General features: G+C 45.3%; 1 protein-coding gene across 4 annotated transcripts in view; it reads right to left on the bottom strand.

The window, feature by feature from the left end:
• CDKL5 (cyclin dependent kinase like 5) overlaps nucleotides 1-12,144 on the bottom strand; it is a 206,665-nt gene that overhangs the window by 7,548 nt on the left and 186,973 nt on the right. For 3 of the 4 annotated variants that reach the window (XM_030574189.1, XM_030574182.1, XM_030574192.1), the window contains 3 exons: nucleotides 10,058-10,160; nucleotides 1,998-2,120; nucleotides 794-913 (listed from right to left, as the gene is read on the bottom strand). In XM_030574189.1, the coding sequence (XP_030430049.1) occupies nucleotides 794-913; nucleotides 1,998-2,120; nucleotides 10,058-10,160 (346 nt within the window). The remainder of the gene's footprint in view (nucleotides 1-793; nucleotides 914-1,997; nucleotides 2,121-10,057; nucleotides 10,161-12,144) is intronic. The other variant, XM_030574193.1, reaches the window with a different exon arrangement.

Raw genomic sequence — 12,144 nt, 5'->3', positions numbered from 1 at the left:
AAAGCGCTTGGTGGTTATGATCAGTATCTACTATTGCTGCCTGAACAGTTGAGATAGCTACAGTAGAAATACTTTGTTCCACCAATTATTTTTTGAAAACATGGCAGCTGCAATGAAGATCTCCTGTCTGGTTTTGAAGCTCTAGGGGGGGATGTCTACATGAGCATTTAGTTCACAGCAAGCTGGGATGTAAGCTTACCCCACACACTAAGTGTCCACGTGGATGCTGCTGCTGTGCACTAAAATTTCTGTAGCGTGCTTTGATCTGCTCCTGTTTCAAAGTGGAGTGGATCACAGTGCACTAGAGAACTTGTAGTGCCCAGCAAGCAGCATGGTACATACAGACACATAGTGCATGGCAGAGTAGGGGGGGTAGATTTACAGCCCAGCTTGCCTCAAAGTAAGTGGCCAAATATTCTGTTTTTGTTTGAAAGCGCCTCTAATGCAAAAATATAATCAAAGCTTTTGCACCCTAAAAGGTGGGCACAGGGACTATTACGGCTTCCATCCTGGATTTTTTGCCACTCCAACAGTCCTATCAGTACCGCCCTGAATCCAAGGCTTGGGGAGGGGAAAGGAGGAAAGTTTGTGATGTCCTTCCAGCAGGTGATATGTACTGTATGGATTGTTATACACTGTTTTTCTCTCTGTCTCATATTCCTTACTTCTCAATTATGCAAAATGGTAGCCACAGGACTGAGAAGTAAGTGGAGGATAATGGCAAATGCAATTTTTCTGTTCACTGTCACGACACCACAGTGAGAGGGTGTGGGGAATAGAAAATGACACTTACGTGAGTTTGGATTTCTGTCATCTTCTCAGGATGCCAATCCTTCTGCCTGCTGCTCTGGAGATTGGAAGAGTGAATGGCTTTTTGTAATGCCAAAAGATCCTGACCATCACTGCCGGGCATCTGCAACATAATAATAAACAGGGGATTTCAGTAAGTCCTTAAGAATAGGTGTAGGAATCATCCCCGACTCCTAGTTAATTATACAATGCAGGTGAAGCCCACTACTGCAGCTGAGTTGCAATGTCCTCTAAATATTTCCCCCCATATTATTGTGGATATCATGCAGATTTGTTACAACCTCAACCCTTAAAGCATTCCCATGCTGTTAGTTGCTGGAAGAGAGAGCATTTTAAAAAGCCTACAAAAAGCCCTGCGGTGCCTTAACCTCATTTCAATAGCATTCCATATTGCAGTTAAGATCGTGGGCCAGTTCTGTAAAGCCAAATTTTGCCCTGGATGAAAACAGATCAACACTGTTTTTAATTGGGTATATTGCTGAGTCTTGCTGCTACAAATGCAGGGGAACCCCATCCTCAAGTTCAACATATTTGTGTCTCTGTAAAACCTGACGGGAGGATGAAGAAAATGTAAAGCTTTTTAATATATAGGGGATTTACCTCATACCACAGTTCCATGGAACAACAGACAAAAACCAAACCACCAAAATTTGCTCTCACTAAAAAAAGGTCACCAGTAACAATTAGGACAAAGAAAAATCCAGCAGCAGCACAAGCTAATAAAAATTGATCTTTCATTGAGCCTGCAGTTACAATAGTTGATTAATTCAATTTGGACATAAGAGAACAATCTGTAAACAAAATATAAATACAATTTATAAACCAAATTATTTTCAAGTTTATTTATACTGGTCAAACAAAAGGGAAAAGTCACTCTGTTTTACAGTGTAACTGATTTCAGGAGAATTTGCCTTTTTTACTCTTAGTCCCAGGCTCTTCCCCTCTTAGCTTCCTCTCTTGGATACATTATATTTTGAGTATATCTTGGACGACTCAATTATGAATCCTTTTTATTAGATTTATTTTGATAGGACTGCTGATTGTATTTGAATGTATGGAACTGGTCCAAGATACTTAACTGGCTTAAAGAGAACGTGATCCCATGAAAATAGAATACATGCTGCAGTAGTCAGTAAAACAAGTTTACTGGAGCATTTTTCCGTGCTACTGTACTTAAAAATTAATACCATGGGTAGAGTGACTACAGGAAGCTTTTTCAAAGAAGAACTATGCTTTAAATGATTCTTTGAATTAAAAAGAGGAAAGAGGGATTTCTTGATGCTTGGATTCTCCCCGTTGGTTGATTCTATCTGCAATATAAGATATAAAAACTAAATGCATAAACAGTGCTTCAATGAAGTGATCTGTCCTTGACATATTCATGCATAAATGGTACTTTTAAATATGAAAAATAACTAACAGATCCCATACTTCCTGGAAAAGTTAAAATTGACTGCTATTCTGAAGAAAAGGATGCCTATGAAAGGAATCCCAGGTATCACTAAACCGCTTATATATGTAAAGAATGTACAAATAATAATGAATGTGTGTCTACGTTCAGGTTGTTCCTTCATTGGATCTACAGAGCTTGATTCAAATCTTATTGAAATCAATGGAAAAATCAATCATTTTAAGACTCTCATTAACTTCAATGGACTGTGGTTCAATCCCATAATTGTGGCGATATTTTACTAGCAGAAATATTACTAGAGAAGTTTGCATGTTCTGTGAAATGAAGTAATATTTATTTTCCAGATGTATGATTAATCATCATACTATGTTTTAACTATTGTAAAATAAACAAAAGCATTAGTATTTCTAATTTGGCTGAAAAGAGTTTGGGGCCTTAGATACAGGTTTGAATAAAGCACCTTTGAAAAAGGCATTTATAGTTGCATGATTACTGGCTGACATTTTGTTTCTTAGTGTATGAGAATACAACCAGAAGTCATGGCACTGGGTGCAAGTATACAAACAAACAAACATCCATTGTCAAAATCACAAATGGGATACACTTCCCTCTCAGTGGAAATTTATAAAATATGTGCAGTATTATTTTGTCTATAAAGGAAAACTTGACAGTATTTTAGACTCTAACATTAACTAACAGAAAGACAGGCATATTGGTGAAATTCAAGGTTTTTAAAACAGCTCAGCTTCTAGTTTCTAGCTAGAAATTGTATAAATTAAGGACAAGAGATTCATTAGCTGGCTTAGCTCCTTTAAAATCTTATGGTCTGAAGATTCACACTATTTGTAACTCAGCAAATTTTGACGAAAACAAATGACCACCATGAAGGGTGCTCACAATGTTCTCTAAGAAAGCCAATTACATGTTTCTTCAGAGCCACACCATGGGGTATGTGCCATAATGCTACAAGATCTGGGTCCATGTGGAAAGCAGTGACTGTTGAGACTGCACATAATCTCTCATGTGGATCAAAATGTTTTATTCTAGGTTATGAAAAGAGTCACAGAGGCTTTAATTATCCTCAATTCCATTATGCTACATCAGGAAGGACTCCAAGCAAACGGGAAAGGAGAGTGGATGGAAATGGCTCTGTAGAGGCACTACCTCAGTGAGAACTCCAGTAATAGGCAAGTAACCTTCCTTACTCCTTCAAGAATTGTCTCTGGAAACCCCTACTCTTGGGAGAACAATCATCAGGAATAACTCTTTGCAGGAGAAAGGGTCAGTATTAGGACTGGAGATCTTTGGCAAAATGAAACTTGCCAAAAGACACAGACAGTCCGGTAGTACCCAGCAGGCCAGAATGCATGCTGAAGCACTGTCAGCTTGCTGAGGCACTGCTTACAGACTGATTTCTCAGACTACAATTTTAGATCAGTGCTCAAATGGGGCTTCAATGGGTTTGTTCTGAAGCAGACGTGCATTTATGTACTTGCCAGGGTCCATGAGACCTAAGAATCTCAGAAACGACTTGATTTGCCATGAGACTGTATCCTTATTAGCAATGTGTATTTGAAGGTCTATGAATTTCTCTTGTGATAGAAAAGCAGTTAACACTGTGCTGTTAAGAGTTTCTGCTACAGAAGCCAATCTCTGCATGGAAGTGAAAGCAGCCTTTTCAGGTTATCCCAAGACCTAGACTGTCAGAGTAGGAAGAAAATAATATGCAGAGAAGACGACATTGGGCCTTGAGAAGCTTGTCATCCAAATATGAGTAAAAAGAACATCCTGATGCTTTAGGTGGGCTGCCTCAACTGCCTAGTATTTGGTGAAAATTCAAGGAACTGTATCTAAACCGAACAGGAGCACCTCACACTGAGTACTGTCCACACATAACCTGAGATAATCTCTATGAACAGTCCTGTTAGAGATACAAAAGCAGGAATTGGAAGAGATCCTGGTCTGCTCAGACTCAGATGATTTCCCACTGCCTTAAAACAAACAGACTGGCACACTGGTCACCGACTCCTTCAGTTCACTGTCAAACAGATTGAGTACACAGATACAAGCGAGCCAACAATGCCAAGAGGTCAAGGCTACTGACACTGGTACTGACGTAGCCTCAGTTCTTACTTGTTGGATCCAAAGACCCAGAAAGAGTCAACAGGTCCCCAGATCAGGTTTTATGGTTCTTATCAGAGACTCTGGGTCCAAATCTGGCCACTTCTTTTAAGAATGGAGAAGAGCAGAAGTAAGCACTCTGTATAACACTTGTAGACCCATGTACATCGACTATTTTGGTGCTCTTAGATCAAAGCGCTTGTTTCAATTTTTTTGAATGCTTTGTGTGCAGTATAATCTAATCCACACTGTATGAACTCCTGCACAGAGCTTGGTCTGGAAAAGGTGGACTCGGTGTTTATCTGATAGGTTTTCAAGGTCTCTATCATCAACATGAGATTGAGACACCACTTCCTTGATGGGTTGAACCAGAGTAGGGTAGAACCTGTGCAAATTTAGGAAATACCCTTCTCACTAATCACCATTTGCATCCAGTGTGCTCATCTGTGATTAACATTTTACGACCACATCATCACATTTTTTAGATCTAGTTATTTTACCTGGGTCTGTCCTGCAACAGACCAATTTTTAGCTGGGCAACAGAGCAGACAAATATTTTCAGACCCATGCAACAGCATGTACAAATAGCTTGGGAAACACACATCTGCATAAATCTAACTAGCCTTCGTAAATACTAACATTCATTTATAAAAGGGGGATTAAACTCTTTTAATTTTTGTCTTGAAACTACTGCTAACATATTAACTAGATAAACAGATAAAAGACTTGAACCATGATCCTAAGAAGTGTATGCTGCACACAGCCCCAAGAGTCACTTATGTTCTCTCAGGAGTGCGCTGTCAAGAGTTGTGACCTGCTGAACCAGAGTTAAACAGAGGAATTATGTGGTGCCAGCTGATATATTGCTGCTAAAATCTCGGGAGCTTCCCTTTCTCCCACATGATATCTAGAACTCTGGCCCATTTTGTGATAATGATGATGACAGGCCTGTTTCTCTAGTCATTACAATGTAAACCAGGATGGTTCCACTGAAGGCAATAGTACTAAACAAGTACAAATACTGATGTGCATGAGAGAAAAATCTGACCCAGAGCCTTTGTATTTCATTAGCTCAGTTCAAAAGGTTTATTTATGCATCGCACTGCTGATTTTGCAACCAAAAGAGAGATGGAAAGAGGTTGTGGTGAGAAATACTCTGAGATAAGATTACTGTAGCTGTGGCTATGAACCAGATTATTCTCCTCTCCCACAACTTTCCCAAACACAGAGTAAAATCAGTTCTGTCAGATACACATTTGGATACACTTCAGATCCTTTCCAGAGCCCAGAGGAGCGTTATAAGAGTGAAGATCTGATTTAAAAAAGGAGAGATCTCTGCTTCTGCATAGGACCTGCGCTAACTCCCACTGAAGTCAGCAGGAGTCTTTCAATTTCTTTTTGATGAGTTAAATCAGGCCTATCAGTAACATTGAAGCTGACAGAAGATTGATATGTTGCAAGTTGTGGCACTATTAAAGGACAGTTTCTAATCTCAGCTGCATCTGACGAAATGGGTATTCACCCATAAAAGCTTATGTTCCAATACATCTGTTAGTCTATAAAATGCCACAGGACTCTTTGTTGCTTTTTACAGATCCAGACTAACATGGCTACCCCTCTGATACAATATACTCACAAAACACTTGCAATTTGTTTTTATTTATAGACTTTTCTATCATGATTGTAACTCCAGTATCTGATCATTAAAATATTCATTGTCCCCATGTGCCTGTGAGGTAAGGACTCTCCCAGTTAGGTATACTCTCCCAATTTTTATGAAGGCAAACTGAGGCACAGAGAAATTAGTGACTTGCTTCGGTCAAACTGCAGGTCTCATCAGAGCTTGGAATCAAACTCAAATCTACTGCCTTAGCAGTGAAACCATCCTTCCTCTCAGACCAGCACAGCAGAAGATATTTCTAGATACATGATCATTCACACTATGCATCTGATACAGGGGTCGGCAACCTACAGCACACACACAACCTTTGGCACGCAAGCCGATTTTGCCTGGCATGCAGCTGCCAGCCAGGGTCCTGGCTGCCGGCCCCGCTTAACGCGCGGCTGGCTGAGTGAATGGAATCCCAGGCCAGCAGAGGCTGAGCAGGGCCGGCGGCCGGGACCCCAGACCAGTGGCAGGCGCGCCCCCTGGCTCCCTCCTCACTGTGCTGGGGTTCTGCGGCTCCCGGGAGTGTGAGCCGCTGGGGCGTGGGGCCCTGAGCCTGCTGTGGGAGGGGCAGTGGCTCACACTTCCTGGAGCCGCAGAGCCCGAGCGCGGCGAGGGGGCATACGAGGACCACCGCCTGCATCCATCCGCTTCAGGAGTCCCCCCTCCCCCGGCTCCCCCCTCACCACGCTCGGGATCTGCAGCTCCTGGAAGTGAGAGTCACCGCCACCGCTGCCCTCCTGCAGCTCCCCCCTTCCGGCTGCCTCAGCACTCCATGTGGAGTTTCGCCTTCACGTGGAGCCAGCGTCTGACTGGCATGGGCCTGGTAAGGGGAGTCCTGGGGGGGCAGTCAGGGATCAGAGGGGGCTGGATGGGTCGGGAGTTCTGGGGGTCTTGTCAGTGGGCAAGGAGTGGTTGGATGGGGCGTGGGAGTCCCCAGGGGTCTGTCTGGGGGCAGGGGTGTGGATAAGGGTTGGAACAGTCAGGGGACAGGTCGGGGATAGGGTCCTAGGGGGGCAGTTAGTGTTGGAGGGGTCTCAAAAGGTGGCAGTCAGCGGACAAGGAGCAGGGAGGCTTAGGTAGGGGGTGCGGTTGTGGGGGGCAGTTAGAGGCAGAGGTCCCAGGAGGGGGCAGTCAGGGGACAAGGAGCGGGGAGAGGGGCGGGCTGGGCAGGGCCGGTACAAGGATGTTTTGTGTCCTAGGTGAAACTTCCACCTTGTGCCCTCCCGTCCCCGAGCCCCTGCCCTGAGGCACCCCCCGCGGCAGCTCCCCCCCTCCTCCCTGAGGTGCCCCCCTGTGGCAGCTCCCCATCCCCCACTGAGGCATCCCCCCCCCGACCCAGCTCACCCCTGCTCCACGCATGAGTACCCCGACACTGCTTCACTTCTCCCGCCTCCCAGGCTTGCGGCACGTAAGCTGATTGGCACTGCAGGCCTGGGAGGCAGGAGAAGTGAAGCAGCTCGCCCCTGCCCCGCCTCCTCCCTGAGCACGCCATGGCTGCTTCACTTCTCCTGCCTCCCAGGCTTGCGGCACCAATCAGCTTAGGCTCCGCAAGCCTGGGAGGCGGGAGAAGTGAAGCAGCCACGCGTGATTGGGGAGGAGGTGGGGCAGGGGTAAGCTGGGGCAGGGAGTTCCCCTGCATGCTGTCCCCCCCCACTTGCTGCAGGCGGCCCTCCCTGCACTCCCCTGCCCCAGCTCCCTCCGCCTAAATGCTGGCAGCAACCGGAGATCCGACCGCTGCGGTCGCCGCTGAAGAAAATGCTTTCCCCCAAATCCTAGTGCCTTAGGTGACCGCCTAGGTCGCCTAAATGGTTGCACCAGCCCTGGGGTTGGGAGTTCTGACCGAGGCAATCAGGATGGGAAGTGGGAGGGAGTGGATGGGGGCGGGGCTCTCCCCTCTTCGACTGTTGAAATATGGTAACCCTAGGCGAGGAGAGAGCCGGGGGGTGCATGGGGGCTGGCGCCCACATACATCCACTGCAGCCTGGGCAGGAGGGCACAGCTGCTTCCTGCTAGCAGCACCACCGCCTTTCCAGGGCTGCTGCCCCCCGCACCACACCAGCTCCTCCATGTCTTGGGCTCACTGCTGCTGCTGCAAGCGGGACGCTCTGGCTCTCTGGTGCCTCTGGAAGACGGCTCCCTCCCTGCTGAGCTGCTGCGCGGCCCAAGCCCAGCAAAGCCGGTGAGCGGACTCGAGGCAGGGGCCACCTGGGTGGGGTGGGAAGGGCTCGCGGGGGGGCTGTGCACCCTCCAGGGGAGTACAGGGGTCAGGGAGGTAGGAACCTGGTCTAGGGAGCAGCCCCTGGCCATGGCTAGCCCTTGGGATCTATAAAGGCTTGTTGGGATTTGCCCCTCAATGAACCGATGTGCAAGGGGGGAGGGAGGGATCCAAGTTTCACCCTAGGGCGCAAAATATCCTTGCAACGGCTCTACTCCAGGGAGTGCATGCACCCCAGGTTAAGAACCACTGCACAAAACTGAAAAGATCTGCATTTTAATTTAATTTTAAATGAAGCTGTTTAAAAAAATTTTAAAAAACTTGTTTACTTTACATACGACAATAGTTTATAGACTTATAGAGAGAGACCTTCTAAAAATGTTGGAATGGATTACCGGCACAACACCTTAAACAAGAGTGAATAAATGATGACTCGGCACAGCACTTCTGAAATGTTGCCAACCCCTGATCTGATATTTATATTAAATTGGTAGGGTCAGATCCTAACGGTTTACAAACACTCCAGTAACTACACATTCTACAAACACCAATGCCTCGAAAGCCAAGTATAGCCATTATGAGTAATTTACTAGTAGAAAAAGCGTGCTGCTTTTCACAATCTCTGTTTACTAATACATACTCTCATCCCAATCCCCCTAGACTTCTCCATCTTAAAATTTACCAACATTAAAGTTTTTCTTTGTCTTTTTTTTTGTTTTTACGTAGTCATTGTAAACTTTTGTTTGTAAACAAAAATTCAATCACTCTATATTACTGAACTTCTGTTCACATTCATTTTATGCCTCAGTAGTATAGGCTGTTTTGTGAAGCACACTGCCCTGATTTTTAACATTTATGCACTTTTAGGGCCTGATCCTAAGTTCAATTATGTAAATAGGAGTCTTTCCAATGGGCTTTGGATCCAGATCTTAGCGTACAGTGTGTAAACAGTATCAGATCATTTCAATATGGCTTCACAGCCAGCTGGTGATTCTACGACAGAAACAATAATTCAGAAATCTTAAATGCTGTAGCAAAATAAAATAAAATAAAATTAATAAATTCCATTCACCACTGATGAGGAGTAAAGCTTGCTCTGATGAGCACATTTACAGTCCATGCAGATGTGAAGAATAGCTAAGTGTAGTTGCGTGTAAGCCAATCTTATCTGCCTAAGTCTGAAGACAGACATCTTCCAGCATCTCTGATGCTGCCTATTGTTTTGTCAAACAGCAGCAGAGCAGCTCCCAGTGAATGGGAGCTATGGGGTTGGCACTCAGGGCAGGGGCAGTGTGTGGAGCCCCCATGGTTGCCCCTGTGCCTAGGAGCTGGAGGGACATGCCTGCTGCTTCCAGGAGCCACACGGAGCCAGAGCAGGTAGGGAACCTGCCTTAGCCCTGCTGTGCCACCAACTGGACTTTTAGCGGCCAAGTCAGTGGTGCTGACCAGAGCCGCCAGGGTCTCTTTTCGACCGGGCGTTCCCCCACGAAAGCTCATGCTCCAATATGTCTGTTAGTCTATAAGGTGCCACAGGACTCTTTGCCACTTGAAAACTGGACGCCTGGCAACCCTACCTCAAGTGTAATAGAATTCCAGGGGTCCTAGATGTAAGCAAATAAATGTAGAAAGTAAGCTAAGTTCCTTAGCAAGTAAACATTTGAATAGACAAATCGGTAAATCCTGAACAGGAAAAGAAGACAAAGCTAATAGATGTACATAGGTTTGCCCACACATAATATAACAATACAGCATTGGTCTAACCCATTTTAAGGTGGCAGCTTCAAAACAATGCAAAATATACACTATTTTAGAAACTACTGGGTATACTTACAGTTTGAGATTTCTTCTTTTTCTTTTTTATTGCCCTGAAAAAACCTTGTTTTTCTTTCTCCTTGAGTTGCTCCGACTGACTGTTAACATTTTCAGGACTTTTCCTAAACATGAAAAAAAATATTGTCAGAGAAAAATCTTTGGATGTTATGTCATCATATATCATCTTTGGATTTCATGTTAAAGAATGCAGATTTTTTTAAACCAAAGACATTCAAAATATTTTATTACTTTATGGCACAAGAATTAACATAAAACTAATAGATAAAACATTCTTAATTAAATGGAAAGCTAAGGACACACTGTTAGGTTAAAATGATTAACTAAAAACATCCAGTGAAGTACTTTAGGGAAAAGATTATCTTGTAAATTTGTCTAATTTTTCACTTGGGATTTTATATTCACAGCAAAAACATCACACAGAAGATATTATATATAAAAAAGCAATATCTGAACAAATGTACAGACAATCAGATAAAATCAGTTCTAATTCATCCATCACTTGTTTGAGGATCAGAAGAGCTGTAACGATCATGAGACTGAAAAAAACGGTTACTCATCTTTGTAACTGTTGTTCTTCGAGACGTATTGTTCATATCCATTCCAATTAGGTGTGCGCGCGCCGTGTGCACGTCCGTCGGAAGATTTTTAACCTAGCAACACTTGGTGGGTCGGCTGGGTGCCCCCTGGCGTGGCGCCGCTATGGCACCAAATATATACCCCCTGCCGACCCATCCGCTCCTCAGTTCCTTCTTGCCGGCTACTCCGACAGTGGGGAAGGAGGGCAGGTTTTGGAATGGATATGAGCAACACATCTCGAAGAACAACAGTTATAAAGGTGAGTAACCATCTTTTCTTCTTCGAGTGCTTGCTCATATCCATTCCAGTTAGGTGAATCCCAAGCCTTACCCAGGCGGTGGGGTCGGAGTGAGATACTGCAGAATGTAGAACTGCTGCGCCGAAGGCTGTGTCCTCTCTGGATTGTTGCACCAGGGCATAATGGGAAGTGAAGGTGTGTACTGAAGACCACGTAGCTGCTCGACATATCTCCTGGATAGGCACTCAAGCTAGGAAGGCGGCCGACGAGGCCTGAGCCCTGGTAGAATGAGCAGTAATATGACCCGGAGAGACATGAGCTAGATCATAGCAAGTACGGATGCACGCCGTTACCCAGGACAAAATTCTCTGAGAAGAGACGGGTAGGCCTTTCATCCGATCTGCCACTGACACAAAAAGTTGGGCCATTTTGCGGAAGGGTCTCATTCGGTCAATGTAGAAGGCGAGCACCCTACGGATGTTGAGGGAATGCAACTGCTGCTCTCTATGAGCTGTATGGGGTTTGGGAAAGAAGACTGGGAGGAATATGTCCTGGTTGAGATGGAAGGCCGAGACTACTTTAGGGAGGAACGCTGGATGTGGACATAACTGCACCTTGTCTTTGTGGAACACCGTGTAAGGTGGGTCCATCATCAGAGCCTGAAGCTCAGAGTCTCTCCTAGCCGATGTGATGGCCACAAGGAAGGCTGTTTTCCATGACAAATATAGGAGCGAGCAGGTTGCCAATGGCTCGAATGGAGGAGTCGTAAGTCTCGTCAGGACCAAGTTGAGGTCCCAGGAAAGGGCGGGGTGTCATACTAGGGGGTATAGATGCTCCAAACCTTTGAGGAACCTCGAGGCCATAGGGTGGGAGAAGATGGAATGAGTACCTTCTCCTGGGTGGAAAGTAGAAATAGCTGCCAAGTGCACTTACAATGATGAGATAGTAAGGCCTTGCTTTTTAAGATACCAGAGGTAGTCCAATATAGAGGGAATGGGAACCTCCGTGGGTGTTACATTCAGTGTTTGACACCAGCAAGAAAATTGCTTCCACTTGGCCAAGTATGTAGACCGGGTGGAAGGTTATCTGCTACTCAGGAGTACTACTTGCACTGGGGCAGAGCAACGTAACTCCAACTGGGTTAACCATGCAGGAGCCATGCTGTGAGATGGAGGGATTGCAGGTCTGGGTGGTGAAGCCTGCCGTGGTCCTGCGTTATAAGATCCTGATGAGGGGGCAGAGGGATCGGGTTGGCTATCGAGTGGTCCAGC

The sequence above is a fragment of the Gopherus evgoodei genome, chromosome 1 (assembly GCF_007399415.2).
Source record: "Gopherus evgoodei ecotype Sinaloan lineage chromosome 1, rGopEvg1_v1.p, whole genome shotgun sequence".
Taxonomy (NCBI): Eukaryota; Metazoa; Chordata; order Testudines; family Testudinidae; genus Gopherus; species Gopherus evgoodei.
Note: the sequence above shows the minus strand (reverse complement) of the source record. Positions and strands in the feature narration are given on the sequence as shown.